Source organism: Nanorana parkeri, unplaced genomic scaffold, assembly GCF_000935625.1.
Source record: "Nanorana parkeri isolate BGI_ZX_2015 unplaced genomic scaffold, ASM93562v1 scaffold174, whole genome shotgun sequence".
Lineage (NCBI taxonomy): Eukaryota > Metazoa > Chordata > Amphibia > Anura > Dicroglossidae > Nanorana > Nanorana parkeri.
The window spans coordinates 447,732-471,075 of record NW_017306442.1 but is presented as its reverse complement, the minus strand read 5'-3'; the positions used below and the strand labels follow the sequence as shown (position 1 = coordinate 471,075).

Here is a 23,344-nt window from a genome sequence, read left to right as displayed (position 1 = left end):
AATATTCAGAGTGCAGAGTCCAATCAAAGCCCCTGTCAATAACTGTCATCTGTGATAGAGCTGCTGTTCTGCTTGACTGAGTGTAGACGCTGGTGTGGAGAGCTGGTGATGTGTGCTGAATATTTGCTAAACTAAAGGCAATTACAGGTTGGCAGTGACAGACACTCTGCGTAATAAAGAGACGTTGGCTTGTGCAACATCAAGAAGAGAGATCCCAGAAAACTCCCTTTTATTTAACACTTGCTGCTCAGAATGGAAGCCTTCTTGTGGACTTTGTTGAAGGAAATTATATGTTCTTCATTTTCTTTGTGTTTAAAGTAGAATTAAAGTCTCTTATTTGTTGGCACATATCTACTGCTATCAAGCATTAGATATACGCCCCATGATTTAAAAAAAAAATTACAAAGTAGGCAAAAACCTAATTACTTAACTAAAGAATTTCCGCCTCCCGAACGGCTGTGAAGGAGGAAGTGTGCGGGCGCATGCGCAGTAGAGGGAAGGGAAGAAAAGAGAAAATTAAACTGAATAGATGCAGACGGGCAGACGGGAGCGCGCACGCCGGACAGACTTTGCGGGACACGAGGAGTCTGCTCTGGATCAGAGAGCGACATCAGCGCTGGAGGGACTTTCGGAAACGAGTGGAAGGAAGAAGATGATCTTATCGCAGCAAGAGGCTTCAAATAAGGTTACAGACGCATTGGGGGGGGGGGGGGGGGGTTGAAAAATTGCCTTTAATGTCATGTTAAGAATATATAAAAAAAGGAAAAAATATTTTTCTTTAGTCAGATAAAGATTATATATTGCAAATTAGTATATTAAAACCCAACAGTGGGAACAATTTCAGCCCCCACCCAACCCTGCCTCCCATGCCCCACCATCTGATCACTATGTAAAATAACATAACCCTATCTAAAAGCCCTTTTTTACTTACCCTGCAGCGTGGTCACATAACACTGTAGCCCCGATTTTTCTACTCTTCTGGTTACGTCCAGCTCTTTGAGTGTCCAGGTCCGTGCCTGCAAGACGTGGAGACATCCTATTGTATGTCCATTGGCCAGGATCCTCTTAGGATCCAGAAAAGGATCGATTTCAGCAGAAGGGAGCGAAGGTGACTAATAGTCTCAGGCACCATCCCTGGATTTGCAGTCCCCCCACCTGGAAACAGAGGCAGTGAGGGACCTAGAGGTCTAGAAGGAGAACTCTGGTGAGTATATCTTACTTAACAAGATAAGGCGAAACAAAAGCCTAGCAGGGTGGATTAGAAATAAGTGGGAGGTAAGAATGGAAATAAATAATTTTTGAGTGCAGTTGGGCTTTATTATAGTTGCATTTAATACCAGCAGGTGAAACTCTATTGACTTGTTCATGTATGTCAGGCTATTCTTAACTGCTCAGCTGAACATTTGTGTTTTACAGAGTTCAATAGCCGAAGCTTAAATTTATACATGCAAGTGAATGAGTGAGAAGAGTACTATCCCACCATCCACTGCTGTGTACATATGGGACCCTATGGCCATTCACTTAGGGAATACCTGCTGAAACTGGGGAAAAAAAAGCTGAAGAAGACAGTCTGACCACTCTACGTCACTACATCAAACAACAAGGACTACCAGCGTAGGGCAAGCTGTTTTGTGAGCAGTTTGCTTTTAGATATATAGACACGGTGGAGAAAACTATTAGTAATGTAAATCTGAGTGGATTGCACGAGCAGTATCATAGTCTGGAGGAATTTATTATACATGGGACTGTATTACTGACCATCAGCAACATGACAGGTGGATGTCTGTGTGCTATTTCCACAGCATTGTCACCCTTACCCCCAGCCTACATTGGCTATGCAAAAATCCAGCCCTGTCTTGCATCTATTAAATGTTTATTTCTAAAACTAAAGAGTTTATATAAATAGTAAACAAAATATAAAACAGGCAAAATAATGATGTACTATAAAATATAACTTTGGCTCAAAACCATTTCAGTTTTTCTTAAAAGCAAGCCTGCCATAAGCAAACATGTACCCCCATATGCCACAATGCAGTACCCTAACGACTTTTCAGAAGTCAGCCTCTGCCTACAAAATTCAGGGTGCTTCTGAGATGGTAAATAGTAAACAAAGGGCATGTCGTATCACCTTATGATGCACATCAGTCCTTGTATGGACAGAAATAAAGTGTAGCTGCCACATATGACAACACTGCCTCTTTAACTAGTTATATTCTTTTAGTCATTGCCAAGTAAACAGCAGTGGAAAACCAGTGGATTGGCCATATTGTATTGATTTTCTGATGCAGTAGCAGGGAAGTTGCTGTTTGGACACAGACAGGCATTTTGTATTGCGTTGACGCATTTATGTAGCAACTGGGCAAAAACCGTGCTGCTTCTACAAGTATTCTTTACTTGCTAAAAGAACAGGGCACTGTTACATATAATAGTAACCATTGAGAGAGTGTAAGAGAGGAAAAAGAACCCCATATTATCGGCATGTACTAGAAATCTGTAGTTATGGGTATACATGTCACACCACCTGATCCTTTAATATTAGTATACAGGATTAAGACCTCCATCACACCAGGGCGACAGCTTTGCATGCATTTTTGTATACGTTTTTGTGAATTTTTTATGCACGTTTCAGTGTGTTTTAAAGGCGTTTTCTGTTCAGAAGCAACAGTGTTTCAAGGCACGTTTTTAGCTGCAAAAACGCGCTAAAAAAATGTGCACAAACACACAAAAAACGCTGATCGCCACCTTTTCATTGAAGTCTATAAGGCAAAATGGGCTGATAGGTGCCACAAAAAAAGCTCTTGGACTATTTCAAACACCAGGTGTATTTTCCCGCATGATTCAGCGTGTTTGTGTGAACGGCTCCCATAGGAATACATGGGATTTTATGTTGCATGCGTTTCAGCGCGGGGAAAAAACATGCAACAAAGCGCCCTGGTGTGAATGGGGCCTTATATAGCTCCACTAGTTTGAGCAGCGCCGGAAACAGTACATGATCAGGTGACAGCAGTTGCATGTAAACGCCTGCACACCGGATTTGGCTGCCCTGTTTGCGAGACACGAGTCGCTGCTTTTTAGCATGTTCTATTGCAAGGGCAGAATCGCGGCAGGAAACCAAGCGATCTGTCTGGCGCGACTGGCGTGCCATTAGAAAATAATGGCACTGCCAACACAGTCGGCTGTGGAGGGCGACTCTGTGAACGCTCGGTAATCCACGCAGTTTCATGCACGATTGCCGCGTGGTCACGGATCGCGTAGGTGTGAACCTCACCTAAGAATCAAGGGCAGGGAGATCCAGGGCACAACTACTCAGAACTGAAAATGTTAGCATTATATTGAATTCCTGCAAGAACTAAAGAGGTGTTTTTACTGCTGTCCATGTCCCCATTGAGAAGATCAGGGGGGCGGCAGAGGGGCAGCCATACTGTCCCAGCTTGCTGAGAGCTCTTAGCAACCTGTGAGCTCTGTCTGGCTTCCCGCCTAGTTTACTGCTCTCACCAGTTGCCTAGAGCCGAGTGGGATGCTCACGATAGTGTCCCTCTGAGCCCCTGTAACCAGTGACATCAGTGAGGTGGGCGGTATGGCCTATCACACCGCATATGCATCCCTACCCCAGAACGGCATTGTCAATAGTAGTATTGTATTGGTGGCACCAGTTCCAGTGACAAATGTCAAAGGTGAAATTTCTTCGTACTTCCTGCACTGGATTTAGGACAGGAAATCAGGGAAGTCTCCTCACTGGATAGACATACAGCAGAAAAACCCTTCACTGCTCTATCCAAAACTAGATCAAATAAAGTTGTGACTGGAGTCCCAGAAAACCTGTTTTATAAAGCAAGGGCAGTTAGGGCCGAACATGTGCAAGCCAGAGACACCACTCTATCTAACAAATGCCAGAGCTGATAGATGGGCAGTCAGAGTATGCTCATCCTGTATACACCAGCAGTCATTCATAAAGGAATCCAGAGTCAAGACAATGTGCCATCTCTGAGCCAAATAACTACATTCAGATGCACCTATTGGGAATATCACAGCAATAAATACAGAATGGGGAATGTTCCATGAGACATTTCCTGACTTTTGTGTGATGGAAGCATTACAGCAAACCTATCTTGGACCCGAGCCATTCAAACGGAATACTATAATGAAAAAAGCATAGATAAAAATCGAAGTCTCTTTAAAATCCAGGCAATTCCAGCATATATTGGTAAACTTAAAACAAATACTACATAATGGGAATATTCTTTTTTTTTTCTATAGGAATACCTGCTTTTTAGTGTAAGTTTAATGCTAAAGTGACACTAGTGACTTAGTGAACATATATTCTGTGCGAATAGAGACAAAAATGAACTTTCTTAGTCTATTTGCGTTTCAGGTTGAATGTAATGTAATACTGCATTTTGGCCACTAGATGGCACTGAGGAACATATTAGTATTTATATCCTATGATCCCCTGCTCCATCTAGTGGCCTGAACGTGGCATTACATTACATTCTACTTAAAAAGAAAATATACGAAGACCTATTCACACAGAACAAACTTTCAGAAAGATTTTCAGGGTGAATGGCTCTGCGAATTGTCAGAAAAAAAAGGCGGTAAGGTAAATATTTTTGAAAGGTCATCTTTCAACTTTGTGGCATGTACAATGTAATATTTATGTGCGTTGTGGAATAACTGTTGAAGTGGTGTCAGCATTTACACAGAATATAATGAATCATATCACCTGAGTGGTGAATTTAATCTAAGGATACTGAACGCTGTTGCCACATCAATATATGTTCTCGCAGGTCATGGCAGCTTAGTAGAATAAGAATGCTGGAGACAACATAAAGCAATAAAACTGTTGGGTGATAACTTGCAGCGTCAGCAGATATTGTGGAGAAATGAATTTTCACGGTGATACAATGGTAATCCATCTTAATGCAGACTAGTACAAGGAAGCTGGACTTGGGATGCACTACAATCACATATTTTGCTTTCTGCAGTTTCATTTGTTTCATTGAAAAACTGGAGCACAAAATGTTCATGACTGTATGTTAATCATATGGTCTCATACAGTTACTAGAAGGGTGATGATTCGGCAGGCAAAGGGTGATTTTTTGTATTCTGTAGAATCTAGTGCAATTAGGATTTGATAGCTAAAAATCAAGAGCAATAGTCGTTTCAGACTCGCAGTGTTAAGGTCCCAGATGGAAATTCCATAATGTGCCCTTTATGCATGGACTTTGATGTTTGATGCGCTACTTTAGGTGGTTTGGTTTTCTCCTGCAGCGCAGACACATACTGACGTGACCTCATCATCAGGCAGCTCATCCAAAGGATTATAGTGAGTTTTCAATACAGGAGGCTGTCTAATCTCAGCAAGGGTAAAGCTAAAATTACCTCTGTCTTGAGACACCTCCTCAATGATTCCACCCGAAAACAGGAACAGCAGCGGATCATCACCTTGGACTAAAGCCATGTCAACTAATTGCCAAAGAGCCTCACAGCCAAATGAGCTAAAAAGGAAAGGGAAAATTATGGGATGCTAGAGTGACTTCACTACAGACACCCAACTGGTCACTTCTCCACAATTTCCACACTTCTAACCTTCAAACCAAGATCCACCATTAGACTGGAGAATGCATGTAAAAAAGATTTTGGAGATATTTTCTTTATTATAAATAGACTGAATGGTGCCGTAAGCATTATTTTCTTTTGAAGAATAGTAATCTGCAGATGCTGGAGAATGTCAAGTGGCACAGTTCAGTAATATGCTTAATAAAAGTGGAGAAAGATGAACTGGTCATCGAGATACTTTCTATCTACATGAACATCTCAATGTACAATGGACTGAGACTGCAGTACTGCTTTCTCTCCTTACTACAGTGCTAAATGAATAATGATCTGTCAGGGCTTTGGAAAGGCCTGAGCTTTTTTCTGGCAGCTGCTGTGCTGACAAAATTGTCCCACCCAATAAAATGACATGTCACTGGGGATGGGGTGTTGCACAATGACATCATATGTCACTTATGATGGAGGTGTCATAATTGTGCCTCCCAGTGATATCATATGGCATTAGTGATGATGGTGCTATTGCTCCCACCCCCTGTGACAAATAACATTATGTAACCACTATAGAGCTCCTGTACTGCAGGCCACCCTTACCATAGTAGTATCCTTCAAAGCAGAATAAAGCTCACTGCTCTCTAAAATGGTGCCAAAAGCTGCAGTGTCCCTGTTCCAAAACTAGTGTTTGCAGCTAGGCTGTAGCTAGCCTGAGCTCTGATGATCATTGTTATCTGGGTTCATGAACTTGTCCTACGGGACAAAGCTTAAGAAGATACAGTGTTGTAGGTTGTGAATATGTATCTCATGCTGGTCTGTCACTAGGAGGTTAATGACAAGTGATGTTAGCTGGGGAAGGGGATAAATATTTCAGGAGACCTTCTAGAAGGGAGCTTGCCTCCCAGGCTTTGCCTTGAAAGGATGTGTGAGTATAGAGAGGTCCTTGTAAGAAGAGGTCTGTGCCTCCTTGGCTCTTTGCCTGGGGAGGAGGCTGGAGCAGGAGAAATGGGAAAGCGACTACCCAGAGGGTGCATCCTCAGAGGAATCTGCTACATTGCAGAGTTTCCAGGAGAGCTTAGGAGAAGCTGCTTCTGGATGGTCATTGCATGGGGACCTTATTTCTCAGTTGCTTTGTTAATTTCCAGTCTTGGCTTAAAAGTTTACAACCAGCCCGTGAGGGGGGCTGAAGTTTTTTAAAAGTAGCTGTCCATCTGGTCTACCTATTCTACACTAACCTGTGGAAAAGCAAAAAGAGTTCAACCTTAGCCAAAGACACTAATATTTGCTGAGGTTTCTGGGTATCCTGCGCCCCCAACTCCCTATTCCCTAGATGTTTGAGCCAATACATTTTGAAAAAGAAGATTGACAGGGTGGCTATCTCTTTCGGTTGCCACGGGTGGGTTGGTGAATGTCTGGGAGCAGCTACAGGGCAAATCACCAGTAGAAAGGCTAGGAAGGCCCATACAATCCAGCAGTTCCTTTGGGGTGAGTGCTACGAAGGAAGCTTAATCTCATTATAATTTTTAAAGCTCTGCAACCCTTTGTGTGAAATGCACTTATTTTAAAGGTGCTTCCATGCCTATAACTGCCAGGACCAATGCAAAGAAGTATGAGTCATAATGTATGTGTGCCCACACCATCTCCTAAGCAGGTTGCAGGTCTGAGAAAGGAAAATAAATCCTCTCCCATGATGCAAAGGGTATTTGAAAACAAAGGTCACGCTCCACTTCAGATAAATTATCTCTATAGCCACTCAATCATGGGTGCCAGTTCCCAGCTCATTTCAGCTGAACATCGATATAACACAGAAATGAAAAGAGCCACACTACTATTCAATAATCAGATTCTGGTACATAAGCAGTCCACCTGGTCTCCTTGACGCGTTTTGCTCGTTATGAGCTTAATCATAGAGATGTTTGACTAGGGGTGCTGCTCTTTTCTTTTCTGTGTTATATTGAAGCAAATGGTATTGTTGGCTACTGTGTTGTCAATCTCCTATTTCTCCTTTATACTATTTCAATTGTGGGCTCTAAAAAAAACTCCTGAGTTCCTATATATATCATTTTATTTGGGCACAGTTTTGTTGGTGCATTGACACAAAAATATTCATAGGCTTATTCTGGTACATTATATTTTTGTTGTGATAGTATGTATTGCTGCGTTAGCACAATATTTACTATTGTGGTAATGTAAATTTTACTGAAGATTTTAGGTTAGTGTTGGGGATTAGGTTGACGGTAAAGACTAGGTTTTCATATTAGGATGAGGTTTCGGGGACAGAATTAGGTTTACGGTTAGTTTGCAAGTCGGTAATCAGTTTCCTGATGTGATACATAAATGCATTGCAGATATAGTAAATGTGAGCTGAATAAATACAAACACTAAGGGGTCTATTTTTAACCAATTTGCAGAGCCATTCACCTTACAAATCTTTCCGAATGTTCGCTTTGTGTGAATAGATGCAAAAACATACATTGTTAGATTTTTTTTTTCAGTTCCAATGTAATACTGCATTATGGCCATTAGATGAAGCTGAGGAGCAAAGGACATACATTAAATACTTATTTCCTATGTTCCTCAGCTCCATCCAGTAGCCATAATGCAGTATTACATACATTTGAGTGTTCATTTTTGCATCTATTTGCACAGGATGAACATTCAGAAGGATATGTAAAGGTGAATAGCTCTGCAAATTGGTTAGAAATAAACCCCTTAGTGTATGTGTTTATTCAGCTCACATTTATTATATCTGCAATACATTTATATATCACATCAGAAAACTGATTACTGATTTGCAAACTAACCCTAAATCTAATTCTGACCCATTTGTAGGGTGAATGCTGTGCAAATTGATTATAAATAGACCCCCTAACAGTTACTTTTGCTAACAATGTATATTGTCCAAAATTTTGACGTTAAACTGCCATGCCTAAAACTTAAATTTTGAGACGTCCAAGGTCACAGTGTATCTAATGGTGGTCTGTGACTTCTTCTCAGCCTGTAAAAGTAGCATGTAGTGTATATTACTACTGTATGCACTCTAGTACTACAAGCCAACGCTGTGAGCAGGCATGTTGGCACTGCCCTCTATCAGTCATGGCTGGCTATGTAACGGCCTGTGTGGCTTGCTCACCAATCTGAGCCTGGGGTTTCTGAATCTACACAGAATGCGCATTTCACTTTTTAGCAAAGTCTTCGGTTTGCTTGACAGCTAGAATGTATTCTTTCAGGCACTGTGATGCATGCTGAATGTGAGACAAGAGATTTGGCTGGCAGAAGAGGAGCCGAAAGTATTCTTGGAACAGATTATGTCACTTCAGGGCAGATGTGAGCTGTATTGTGGCAATCGCTGTGTGTGGCATGTGGGCAGCACAGCACACAATATGTTCTGTTATTTCTACTAAGCCCCTCGCTTTAGGATGCGTGGGTGTACTTTCACTTTAAAAAGACTCAAGTACTGGAAATCTTTCCCCTCTAGTACATGTTCAGTCCATCTGCCTCCAGCCTTTGAGCTGTTAGGATGTGGATAAGAAGCTCTGACTGTTTTTCTTGCCTCCTTTAGTCATTTTATTTTATGTAGTAATAGTTATTGTTCGTATGTTAGATCCTTAGCAAGTAGAATTTCCCATAAACATATCCGAATACAGGGACATATGACAAAGGAAATAATATACAAGTGCTCAGTGTTTTGTACTTATCTAATAACAATGTGCAAGGACCAATCAGAAATCAGCATTCAGCAGTTTGTAGTAAGTAGATGAATGAAAACTGAACGGTACCCTGGATATACATTGGGGGGAATTTATCAAGACTGGAGCAGACAAAATCTGGAGCAGTTGTGCATGGCAACCAATCAGCTTCCCCCTTTAATTTTCAAATCTTAACTGAACAAACTGAAGAGAGAAGCTGATTGGTTGCCATGGGCAACCAAACCAGATTTTGTCTGCTTAAGGTTTGATATATTCCCTTCTATGTACGCTCTCAAAGTTTCTGCTATGATCTCCTGCGATTGTGGTGGAAACCTTTAGGCCTCATTCACACTACCGCGCATATACGCGCGTATATGCTATGCGCATACACGCGTATTGTACCATATGCAGCATATGCAAATAAATGGCTCCATACACATAGCTGCGTATGGAGCCGTATATTTGCGTAGCATAAACATGCACAAAAACAGAATGGAATCGAGATGCGTCCGGGCAGCGTATATCTGTGTATTTTACACGCATATACGCGTGTTTACGCGCGTATACGCACGTACACTCATACAGTTCATTAAAATTTCTATTACGAATGATGCATTCTGGGATTGCATATAGTGCACGCACATATGTGCGTATATATGTACATACTCGCGTATATACGCAATATACAATTTTGCTCTTGCGTTGTGTGTGAATGAGGCCTTAGAGTGCAAATAGTCTATGTAGTGCGCCTTTGAGTTTTTGTTTATCTACTTATTACATTAATGGGCATACAGATGCATGTACCTGTATGGATGTACAAGTTCCGATCAGCGTTAAGCAATGTGCAACTGCATCCTTTCACCGAGTTGTACAGGCGGCTGCACGTAACAGCTGTCCCTCCCAGGTACAGATATCTGCTTGGTCGTACATTCTGTATGGCTCTCACATCCATGTGTATAAGACCTTTTGCTACAAAAAGAACAAAACAAACAAAAACAGAAAGAGAATAGAAATGAATTATGTAGCATTAACAAGTGGTTAGAGAGGGGTTAAATAATACAAACTTTTATATATATTGCCAGACCCACACCATATAACCATAGATAAAAAATAAGTTTGGAGACTGATAGATTAGCTTCAGATATACATTGATTTTCTGTGGTAATTGAGATCAAAGCAACTTCAGTTCCACATACCAAGGTGCATGGTGACAGTCTTACAACCATTGCTCAATGTCCTCTTACTGGTACCTTGGGGGTTATAGCTGATATTTTGTGGCAATGTATGTCATTACTTTGCTTGCGCAGGCTTCACATGACTCCCACTTATAGCAGAGGTCACTGGAAGCATTAGTAACAATACAGTAACATAGTGCAAAGATCCTCTCAGCAGCAAAGCAGGAAAGGTCACAGCTTGGGCCTCGTCTTGGCGTATGATATGATGGTTTGTATAAACCATGTGCTGGTTATAATGGGACGGTTTTTGCCCTTAGTTGCCTCCCGTATTAAATCTTGATCCTTCAGACAGACTGCTGAAATCTGCAAATTTCTGATGCTTAGGTGTTCCAGGATGTGGCTGATCTGTGGTGAGGGGTTGAGAAATTGTGCTGGCAGACTGGGAAAGCCAGGCAAAGCCAGACAGGCTTCATACTGCTGCTGCAAGTCATGAATGAACATGGAAATAACATAGCGGAATATATATTGCATCTTAAACATTGACAATCAAAATGATTTTCTGTTGTAGAGCAATGTTATATTTAAGGGCCCAAAAAATAACTTTTAGTAGAGTATTATAATAGAGTCATCTGTGAAATGTAGTATATTGGGGGTTACACATTGTATTGAGCAGTATTTTAACTTCAGTGTATATATGAACGTGTTTTCTTTATTAGTGGCGACACGTTTCCTGAAGTGTTATAAAGATGATAATAGACCATTCATTCCTACTCTCCCAGATCCTAAAAAATAAAGTATCCACTACAGTCACACACTAGGTCCAATTTGGGGGAGACAAATTAACTACCTAGGAACTTTTGTTACCCTTTAAGTTTCAGGAAAGGGGGCAGATCCAAGTGTAAATTGGGGGCAATGCCAATGTATGAGTTTTAGTGAAGTAGTTTAATCCCTTAATGAAAGAAGGTAAAGAAATCTTAATGCTTGAACCCAGTTTTGCAACTTTGGTGTGTGTTAGCAAAACTATTGATATCTTTGCAGCTACTGAGTTTATCCAGGTGAATGAGACCTTGTTTAGTTTAGGGCAAATTGGGCCTTTGTTTGGTGGTAAATGGTAAAAGATATCTCTTGACTTTTCTATTATGAGAAGAAAACTGGCTTAAATATCAGGGTTTAAAAAAAAAAATTTTGCCATATTTTTTTTTTTTATTACCATGACCCACCATCAAAAAAACAAAACAAAATAAATTTTCCTTCTCTTGATATTTACAGCGATACCACATATGTGTGCATTATTTTAAAAAAATGCCTTCTTTATTCACATATAAGCATATTAAAACAGCATATAAAACACATACCGTAAATGTATGGTTTGATGATGCTGGTTCTAACATGTAACAAACTTGTTATCACCCTTAAATATCCAACTCCACTATACAGAAATAATGATGTGTATCAAACCATTCTTCATGTGTATACAACGTATTATACAAGAAAGAAGAACCAAAGTGATCTTTGGATAAATTGTTCTCTGCACATTTTCACGGAGATTGCTCCACTTTATCAGGAGTATCTAGACTGGAGTGTCAAAAAATATTATGAATACATTATAATGCATCCAACATATACATACTGTATATGTGAACAACTGTAGAGAATGTTGGATGCATGATATTGTATTCATTATATCCTGTTTGGATACGGGTGAGGGCATATGAGTCCATGTTTTTGTTTTTTAACTTTCCACACCAAAGCGCTCACACTGATCAATATCAACGAAGAGAAAACCCATTACCATGCTACCCAAGGCACAGACCTCCAACTGTCTTGTGATTAATACAGCTATGCCTCAACGTAAGCAAAGGTTACTTTCTGTAGCACTTATATAAGCTGAATTTAGCTTAAAGTGACATTAAAGTCAAAAATCTTTTTCACCCCAATGTTAATGTCAGCACTTACCTTAAATGATGTTTCTTCTTCCTTCCTGTCCTTTTCATCTGTCCCTCCAGTGGTGCGGCGGGTCTCTGATCCAGCGCTGACTCCTCTGTCCTTGCTGGCACTTCCTGTCCCACGGTGTCTGCATGCGGGTGCACGCGTCCATATACTTACCTTTTGTCTCTCCTCGCGTCCCGGCCGAAAATGTGAACTGCGCATGCGCCCGCCCCAAGATGCTTTGCGGCCGCCCGAGAATTTTCACATTTTCGGACGGGAGTGCGAGGGGAACACACAGGTAAGTATTAACCCTTTTCAAAGCGTTTTTTCCCACACTTTTTGCATACACCTACTGCTTGCTAGCAGTAGATATATGCAAAAAAAAACAGAGGGTTTAATAACCCTTTAAGTTGGAATTGCTCATCTGTTCTTGGTCAACCAGCTGAGCTGAAAATAGTAACTTAGCGTCACATGTGCAGTAACATGAGTGATTTGCTGCCAAGTTAGTGGTTTAGCATGGCTCCGGGTGCAGAGAGTCCAGAGAGAACATGGAAAATGTCAACATGTTACTGGTGCTTGAGTGCTGCCAATCTTTTACATCCCTGTAAATATGTAACCCTAAGATTATATAACCCACTGATGCCTTAGTGGCATAGAGACATCTACTGTAAAGCTGGTCATACAGCGTACAATCTTACTGTACAATCTTTACTATCATTTCGATATGTATCCAGTCAGGCAGCAGGCCCCTGCACAGAATAGTTGTTGGTAGATCTAAAGGACATTGCATAATTAGCTGCAATATAGAGAAAGGTTATTGATGTCGTGTATATGGTATTCTCCTTAGTAGGTAGGGGCCTGAAAAAAATGACTTAAAAAGAAAAATATATATACATATATATATATGGGTGCTGCAGGCTGCTTTCATTTTGACAGAGTGAATTGGAGTGGGCCGTAAACGTGAATCCTTAAGTTTATGTATACAGTATAGAATCATTCGGCTTGACTCGTTATTACGGTAGTATACTGGATGCCATAGTCGGCTTGGCAAGACAGAAATGTGCATCAAGCCCTAGCTCTGGATGTTTGTGGGTGTCATGTATTCCCAAGATGTGATTATAAAACTATAAAGATGTTTTTTAAAAGATCTTGAGAGGGACACGATTGAGAGTCAGACATTGTAACAGCTCAGACAGCATAATAAAAGATGCTCATAATAAGTCCATGTGAAGGAGATTGTGATGACTGGGACAGAGAGAGCGGAGAGGAGTGACCTGGAGTCCCCAGAGAGCAGAGCAGATGAGGCTAGGAGGTGTCTGCTCCACACAGTGACAGTGATAGAACGACACATGCTGGTGTCTGTCTCCGCACTGATGCTTTCTCTGGAATTTATTCCTAATTATCTGTAATGGTAGTCTGAAAGGTTTCCATTTCTCTTTCTGGATTTACTGCATACAAATATCTCTAAGATTCATTGTGCATACTAATGACAGCCAAGTCCATAATTCCTTGTCAACTGACATCAGGACACCCACACGCAAAATTTACACAACTAATACCATTTAATAAGCTACTGTGCCTTTAAATATGTTTTGCAATACAGTAGCAGAGCTCATTTTGATTAATAATATAGTGTGCACTTGGATCCAGAGGACAGACAGTGATCTGTGAAAGCCTGTTTCACATTGTATAATGACCACACTTCTCACAGGTCAAAACAGCTATATAAGAAAAGCCACAAGAAACACAATGTATTACAGCAGTCATCTTGTTCAATCATATTGTTCAATATTTATTTTTTGTTCATTGAGGGACACAGAATTCCTTGGCATTTGGGTTATACTGCTGCCCCCCAGGAGGATTTGGATACTTGCAAACAAAAAACAGTGACCAGCCTGGTATAACCCCTCCTGTCCCTGTATGCTTCAGTGTTTTGCTAATGTTCTAGGAGAATTTGCATCTTTTTGCTGCTGAGAACAAAATTACCTATTTTTTCTTTTAATTTAAGATCATTTGTTTCTATAATAAATACTTTCTATACACACTGCTTGTATTGGTCTCCTATGCAGCTCTCCAGATTGGCATATCCTCCGCAATAGTTTTGGAGCCCGCTGGACTTGACAATTTCAGGCCTACCTGAAAAGGGACTTGTGGTGCTTTTCACACCTGGATACTGTGTTAGTTAGCCTCAGAGCACTTTCCATTCATGGCACATCTTCTGGTGTGAACCATTCTCTGAAAACTCAGTATATGGACTGAGCATCAGAAGCTACTTTATTTATTAGAAACATTGGGTGTCATTATTTTTCTTATATTTGATCCCTATGGAAGGGGTTAACAGTTTCATTCCAGGACCCTTGAACTCAACATCCTGTCATTGTGGGACAAATCCATTCAGGTTTGGGAAATATTGTGGTGATACTCATAGCTCCGGACTGGCCCAAGTGTATGTGGTACTCCAACCGAATCAGACTCCTGGCAGACACTCTGTGGGCTCTTCCAGATCAACCAGATCGTCTGTCCTAAGCACCTATTTACTATCCAGCTTTACAGTCACTGGGTTTAATGACATAAGCATGGCCTCTCAGACTGGGGGATCCCCACAATGTAAAAAGCAGGAAGTAAACTTCCTGCAAAATCTACCATCGCACATTGAAGGCATACTTTTCTTAGTACAAGGAAATAAACTTTCATCCTAGAAAATACTTTGTGAGATAGATCCGACCTTTTTACAATCAGGCCCGAATGAACAACTGGCGTTAAGTACTATTAAGGGTCAGATCTCTGCATGTTCAATCTAGTTCCAAAGACCATTAGCCACTCATTCTTTCATTAAGACTTTCATACAGGGTGTTTCTCATGTGACTCCCCCTGTGTGGCCATCCTTGGGATGTGAAATTTGTTCTTTTCAAAAATCACCTTTTGAACGCTTTAAAGGTAGTGTTCCCCTTTCCACGCTCACTCGCGACATTGTATTCCTTGTTGCCATTACCTCAGCTAGGCATGCTTGGGAATTGCAGCCTTATCCTGTAATATCCCTTTCTAGTCTTGCACAAGGACAAGGCGGTGTTAAGGCTTAAAACCTCCTTCCTTCACAAGATGGTCTTGGCTTTTCACCTTAAACAGAGAATTGTGCTCCTGTTCATTTGTCTGAACCCATTACATCCTTTGTTGTCTGCATGTAGTTTGAACTGTGGCCTTGCAGCCATTGCCCCCATAAGAAAGACTGACTCCAACTTTGTCATCCCTGATGGTAGCTGTAAAGGGGACCCAGCTTCTTGTCCCACCATTTCTTGGTGGCCCATCATTAATGCTTATGATTTCATGTTCCGCCCTTTCCTGCCGAGACACACACTACTAAATCTGTGAGTGCTTCTTGGGCATTAAGCATCAGGCATGTTTTCGAGATTTTCAAGGCTGCCACCTGATCATCCATTCGCATGTTCACAAGTTTTACCAGGTGAAAGTTCAAGCCTCGCCTGATGCCAGCTTTAAATATAAGGTCTATCAGGTGACTCTTTGAGTTGCAGACAGCCTCCAGTTTGTTTACAGTTAATTTGTTAGTGTTTCGTGTGCGGTATTGCCTACCTCTCAGTTGGACCGCTTTTGGATATCCTATATGAAGACTTCATTTAGATACTCAATTTGAATAGAGGGAGGACTTGATATCAAACCTACACTATGATTGGCTATATACCTGTGCCAGATTGTCATCAAAGTAGAACAAAAAATGATCAGTTCATGTGGAGTACATTCTTTCATACTGTATGTTTGTCATGGGTATCAAAAACAGTGATTGATGTGTGTTAGCCTAGGTAAAGTCTACTGAAAACATATATTTGAATGTTCTTATATATATCTCATTTGAGTTTCTATGTCTGCTTATCTTACACAAGTATTCTGGAGAGGTCTCACTTTTCCTATAATTGCATATGAAAAATGCAGCAGGAGGGTAAAACTTCAAGGCTTAGGGGAGGGGGGGGGTGTCATCCCTCAAATGGTACAAGCCAGGGAGTGATTCCACCAACCAGCATCTACCAAAAGCTGAAGTATACATTTTAATCTTTTGGTAAATAACATTTATGTTATTTCTTTTTTTTTCCAGATATAAAAAGACGGACTGACTTAAGCATGGTGAACCTAACCAAGATAGCTTCTAACCCCGGTGCCACCAAAACATCTCCGAAAGAGAAGGATTCATCCGACTCTGGTAGCAGAGTGTGCACTTCCTCGGCTATTGTTGTGGCTTCCTTATTAATTATGTGTCAGTTTATATCACAGCTTTGCAATGCTGCAGCCACTTTGTAAGAACCTGCTCCTAATCCTCCGAAGCCTTATACAAGAGAAGCAAGAAAGTAGCTTTTTAGGACAAAAAAATGAAAAGACAGCATGAGCTGATGCTGAATGACCTTGGATGAGTCAACCCACGGTTTAAATGGGATGACAGGCTGGCAAGCTAGACATACATCTCGGGAACAGTACAGATGGAGGTGACAGATAATAAACAACTCTCACACCTCAAACAACATGAAAACAAAGTCTCAGTTATTAAGCGGATTGGTTGCAGATATGAGATTTACAGTACAGAAGTGAAACTTGGACAAAGTCACCGTGAATAGATGCTCAGAGTCCGATATCTAATCCAATAATGTAGACAAACCTGCCTGGCTGATAAACTAACATGGCAGGGCTAAAGTGATACCATTTCTACTGCTGTGCGTGTCAGACTTATGAGTCTCTTTGCACTTTAGAAGCCATTAAGCAAAGATGAGCTTCACATGTTACAGATACCTCTAGGATTCTCCTCTATGATATTTGTCACTTTTGCTCCCTCTTTTAAAGTCAGCAAATACATGTGTATGTTTGTCATTGTTCTTCTTGTATTGTTTACCTGCCCTATTTTAACATTTTAAAAACAGGTTGATAAAGTTGTTTAAATCACACAAGCCCTTGATGAGCTGCTTTGTCAAAAAAAAGGAGAACGCTGGAAGAGGCAATCTGTAGCCTTTATAAATCTAAAGCCACATTGTGGGCAGGGCTGTGCTCAGAGTTACTTACCGTAGATGTAAACCCAATCACTACAATCTCATGTTTATGTCATTTTCAAAGTTATTTTCAATCTTTTTAGGGGCCCATTCACACCAGAGCGTTGTGCTAATTGCATGTTACCATTAGGGATGGGCCGAGTGTTCGATTCGAACAATAGTTTGAATCAAACCTCGGCAGTTCGAGCGCTCGCCGAACGGCGAACTTTATGGGATGTTCGCGGTTTGTTCGACCGCGGACATTCCATAATACAAAATGCCCACTGAAGCTCTGATTTGTTAAAGTCTTGCACCTGACCATAGGTCAGGTGCAAGACTTTGTCCAATTAGGGCTCAGCGGAGGAGGGGCCTGAAGGAGAAAGTTCTCTATCAGGTCCCCCCATGCTGATTGACAGCAGGCAGTGGGCGGGTGCAATAGCCAGCTTGCTATTGGCTATTGCATTTTACAATATCTAATAGGTGGCTGGGTATGGCTCCCAGCCTGCAATGAAGAGGAGGCAGGGGGGCGGGGCAGAGGTGCCGCGGCCGGTGAGGGGAACGGAGAAGCCGACAGACCAGGGGAAGACAGCTGCAGAGGTACGGGGCAGCGGAGCAATGCAGCGGTCTGTGTCCCCGCTGCCTCCACCAACACAGGCGGAGAGAACAGTGGGGATTTGAAGGGACTCAGGCCGCTGCAGCCACATGTACCGGCAGCTGTATGGGGGTCAAGCATTCGACCCCTATACACTTGCATTGAGTTCGAGTTCGTACTCGAACATTTCGGCGGTTCGAATGTTCGAATACGAACCGTACACGGGGGTGTTCGGCTCATCCCTAGTTACCATGCATTTAGCTTACACTATTGCACAATGCACCTGCAGTACCATGTGCTAGGTGTGTTGCATTGCCAATCACTTCAGTGCCACCCCAGTACACCTCCTGGTGGCCATGCGCTGCGCTGCAATGCACAGCTATTGGGAGTTGCGTTTGGATGCCATTGAAATCAATAGCAACACACCTAGCACATGGAACCATATGCTAGATGTGTTGTGCGAGAGTGTACAATAAATGCTCGGTAATGATCAATTAGCACAATGCTTCAGTGCGAATGTGCCCTAAATCTGCAGCTATCATTTAAATAATACCTGGGGATCGGACTGTTAAGGTCCTTATCCATGCAATGTCTGGGTGACAACACTCTGTCCATGTCTCCCACTTGTGTTTCTGTGTCATCTGTCACATGGGCTCCTAATGGACAATACAAGTGGCTGTGCACAGACATAATCCAATGTTGTTGCCCTCAGAAACCCTCCATGACAAATGCCATGCAGCCTCCGTTGAATGCAGGTATGTAGACAGGAAGTGGCTGCAAAGCAGCTGCAAGAACTCTACAGTGCTGAGATGCAACAAAGGATTGAAAAACATGGAAAAAGCAAATATTAATGATACATTATAGCAAACGTAATGTTACTCACTTAGGTATACTTACATGTACTTTACTTTAGCTATTATCCTACATATTCTGGGCCCATTAACACGTGTGTTGTGGCAACATGTGCTGAAATGCATACGTTGCAACAATTCATGGCAATGTGTCTGCTGTATGAGCGGTGCATTGCGGTGCCTTTCATTATCAATGGTACCCCAATGCATTGTAGACTACAATGAACAACAAAACAAGGTCATGCAGGTTTTTGTCATCTGTTTTCATTCTGGTTTTTTAGAGAGCCCATTCACACTAAAGCAATCCGTTCACTTAACACATGCGTGTTACTCCATAACACATGAGCATTAACACGACGGATTGCATAAGTGTAAATAGGCCCTCAAAAAAAAAAGAATTCTTGGCTTGACATGTTATGCAGCTTTCAGTGGTATAACTTTACTGTATAGCACTCTAATCAAGAACAGAATGGGGATAGATGCATGTTACGGAGAGTCTTGTGATTCCTCTCCCCTAGTGTTTTATTGCTGTTCCATTTTACCCTGCTGACCTATGTTCTGGCCCAAAGGTGTTTTATGGTATATGACGCTAATTGTAAACATGCTGCTTATGAGCCTTAATGCCTCTCTAACAAATTTAACATAGTATTTTGTAAGAAAACCACAGGCAGGCATTGGATGACCGCAGCACAGTCATGTCTGCTGTATAGATAAACATTCTTCAAGCCTGATATACCTCCAGCTAGACATATGAAATACATTGTATACCTTTTTATCTAAATTTTAAAAAACATCAGGTATGATGGCTGAAGCTTATCTGAGCCTGGTCAGTTATTGTTCATTACATATAATGCATATGATGAAAAAACTGCACACAAGGAAATGTTCAAGTCAGTTATATTACTGAATATAATCAACACTTGGGCATACTTGTTAGTCCACATTTCTGCCTATGTACATTGCAGTTAGTGGGATGATGATCCAGATACAGCAAGTATTTGATGCTCGCAAAAAAAAACCCAAACTGTTAGCTCTGGGTTTTTTGCCAGCATCTGACGCAAGCAACATGAAGGTCTCCATTAAATCGGAGGCCTGTTTGTTAATAAATAAATTATGTCAGATGGACAAGGTGAATGTCATGGAAGAGATAACCCAAGTCTTCTTGTCGCTGTTGTCTTGCTCCTTTCTGTGAAAAAGATTTCCCCAAGATCGTGGGGAGTGCCAATGATCTGACAACTAGGGATGGGCAAATCACACATTTTTGGTTTTGCATGGAGATCTGTGTGATGCGCAGAATATCCAGGATCGAGACAATTGTGATTAATAAACAGTAAAATGTACTGCAGATCGGATAAGTCTGTGTATATATATTGAAATTCTCCTTATGTTCAAATCCATTTGCTCATCTTTACTGACAACACAATGCAAGAGAGGAGCTGCTGTCTCATGTTAGGTATTTAAATGGATAAGAAGGGATGTTTTATAGGCACAAGGGCTGTATTTATTTTTCTGGCTGCACTAGGCACATGCAAGCTGTGACACTTTTCTGCTCATGCTCAGATATGATACCTTCCATGTCACATGATTTTTTTACCATTACCTTGTAAAATAATACAATCTAAATACTGGACCATGAACTGCATGTTCAGCACTATCCAAAATAGGACACATTCACCTTACCGGAGTCTAACTTGTTTAGCATTCATTAAACAAGAACTGCAAGGGTTAACTGCTCGTTTTGTTCTTGGGGCTAAAATAAAGAACATATACTCACCCGCTCCTCGGTACACACAGCCTCTTCTCCCCTGGGCTCCAGTGGTCTAAGGACCTGTGACATCATCATGTCTTATACAGCTGTGTTAGATGTGGGGACGCTGAGGGACATTCAACTTCCAGAAACAGAGGTGGAGATAGAGGAAAGCTGACTGCCTCAGGTAACCAACTTATTTTATTACAGGGTATTCTGTGAATGGACGAGTGGAGATTTGGCTGTATATCCACCCCTGCTCTCCCATCATCCAGTCACAAAACATTCAAAAGAATACAAAGCTTTTTGTGAATAGATAGGATGGGTGTACAAACCAAATTTGCCCTCATCCTTTCACAGAATACTTTACATTCTGTGAAAAAAAATACAAATCTTTTTGTGAATAGATGAGGACAGAGCAATGGGATGGAAATATGACAGGAGCCCTTCCCTGTTGTAGCGGCTGCAGCAGCCAGGAAATACGGGGCTCTGCATAGTATCCACTTCAATCAAGGTATGATTTTTACAGTAACCAGCAGTCATCCACACCTAGTATACTCATTATTAGAGCTAACTCTTTGCTGTCCTCCTCAGAAGATAAAACAGAATGTTGCTTTAAATATGATCTCATTTGAGTAGATGTTTCATATATTTTCCAAAGCTGTTGGAAAAAAAAATACCACCTGTGCCTCTATGCACCAATCTACTTCTGCCTAATGATGAGTCAGTCTATAAGAGCTATACTCTATTAGAAATGCTTCCCAGCATTGTCAAGGCATCCTCTGCACCGCCACAGTACACATTGCATAAACTGGGGAGTAAGATATCAGAAGCCTCTTCCTCTACATTTCTACCTGTATTTCCAGCCTTCTTTAGACTATTTATAACTATGGCTCAATAAACAGCATCCTAAAATAGTAAGCAAGCTCCACAGACATGCTAGTATATACCGCATATCTATGACAAAAAAGCATCCAACCTTGAAATGACTTAAAACAAAGCAAGTGATGCAGGTGGGAAAGACAGTGGGAAGTAGTCATTCATATTTTGCATAAAGTCGTCATCCCACAGGAGCTTTTACACTGGTATGCAATTGCCATTAAAGGCAGACAGAACATTGACTACTTCCATTTTTATTTCTGGCTTTATGGAGTTGTGCAGACCTGGTTAGTGTATCTGGAGAAAAGGAGAAGTCATCATTCATATTGATTTCCTGAACTGTATTGTATACATCATGCATCTGCTGGGATTTACTGATAAGAGGAGTAGATCTGTAAGGCCTGTCAATGTACAAAGTCTTTGTATTGTTTATTTAATTAGCTTTATGTTCCATAGTGGATCATGCAGGTAATGGTCCATAAGTTTGATTAGTTTGCCCTTCGCAGATGTACCTGTAGTTTACACTTTAAGGGCCAACTCAGGCCAATTTGTTTTATTTGGTTTTGTGGTGAGAAGTTAGATCAGGGGTAGAGAACCTGGATACTCCAGCTTTTGTGAAACTACAGTACCCATGAGGCATTGCGTGACAGCTATAGGCGGGAGTTTCAGAGGCATGAGGGGATTTGCAATTTTACCACATTTGGAGCCTAGTTCTGAGTTAGACCCTTTGAGTACTTCCAATTTTCTGACAGAAGAAAGAGGAAAACATTTTTGTATAGAATATTTAAGCAACAGACACCCCTTCCTCCCTCAATTACATGTACCATGTCAAAACAAGACCTACTGCTTTCCCTTTTAGTACATGACAGGGTCTCTTTACGTTCCCCAATCCATTGCTTCAGTAACTGTTAAAGTGTATCTCTAGACATTTTTGGGGGATAGGGTGCAGAAGTGTTAGGACTTCTGTTATGTTTATACTGCTGTCTGTATGCCCGCAGGGGAAAATCACCTCTATTTGTTCTGGTAACCATTGTCACTGGAAAAACAAAGTGATGTGAAATGTGACAGTTGCCACTGCAACAGAAGGTGGGGAAAATCATCTAATGGAGACACCTGTTCTGGTGATATTTGTGTCAGGTGGAATTTCCTCTCACTTTTTTGTGTTATGCGTCTGTAACTGGAAACTAAGAGAAAGCTCCCCAATGGGTCGCAGACAGCAAAAACGTAAACCTGAAAGTGGTTTTAAACATTCCCTACTGCCTTTTCCAACAAAGAGTGAACACATTCTGTGATAACATATACAAATCATTTAATACAAGAGGAAGGGAGCAATGAAAGGAAGTCATATGGTTTATAGACCACAGAAAAAAAACCTTGGTGAAAAAACGTGCTCTTTTTAACAGTCAAAAGGAGACTTATAGGAGAAGAGAAACCATAAAAGAAGAACGAGAACAGAAATAAGAAAACAAATATGTTAGTGAAAACTGCACTGCAATTGTACTGCATTTATCACTCCAGTGTATTCACAGTCGCATAATACCTATGATCTCCCTAAATACACTAAAACCTTCATAATAACAAAACCTGCCTACTGTGGCCTGCACTATTCTTTGTAGAATTTTATCCAGGAATGTGTTGGGGTGTTCTTATAAGGGATGACCTTTTATGCCTTCAGATGCGTCATCCTGGAAAGGAATACTTGACTTGTACAAATGTTACTGTTTGATTTTCTTGTCAAGAAATGTCACCGAATATTGAAATGTTTTAACAAATACTTCCCTGTCATTGTCCAGACTAAAATGGCAGAATGGAATAATTCTGGCGATCTGGGAGATCAAACAATAAGTTCTGGTCCCCATTCAGGTCCTGACAAAGCATGTGCACCCCTAAACCTAAGAACAAAGGATTCAGAAG

At 41.1% G+C, this 23,344-nt stretch overlaps 1 protein-coding gene across 3 annotated transcripts in view; it reads left to right on the top strand.

Annotated features, from left to right (window-relative positions):
• Nucleotides 1–17,247, top strand: part of LOC108785702 (glypican-5-like) — a 215,539-nt gene extending 198,292 nt beyond the window's left edge. For 2 of the 3 annotated variants that reach the window (XM_018554831.1, XM_018554830.1), the window contains one exon: nt 16,443–17,247. In XM_018554831.1, coding sequence (XP_018410333.1) covers nt 16,443–16,645 — 203 coding nt within the window. In that variant the 3' untranslated portion in view covers nt 16,646–17,247. Of the gene's footprint in view, nt 1–16,438 lie in introns of all 3 variants that reach the window. The other variant, XM_018554832.1, reaches the window with a different exon arrangement.
• The last annotated feature ends 6,097 nt before the right edge of the window (nt 17,248–23,344 follow it).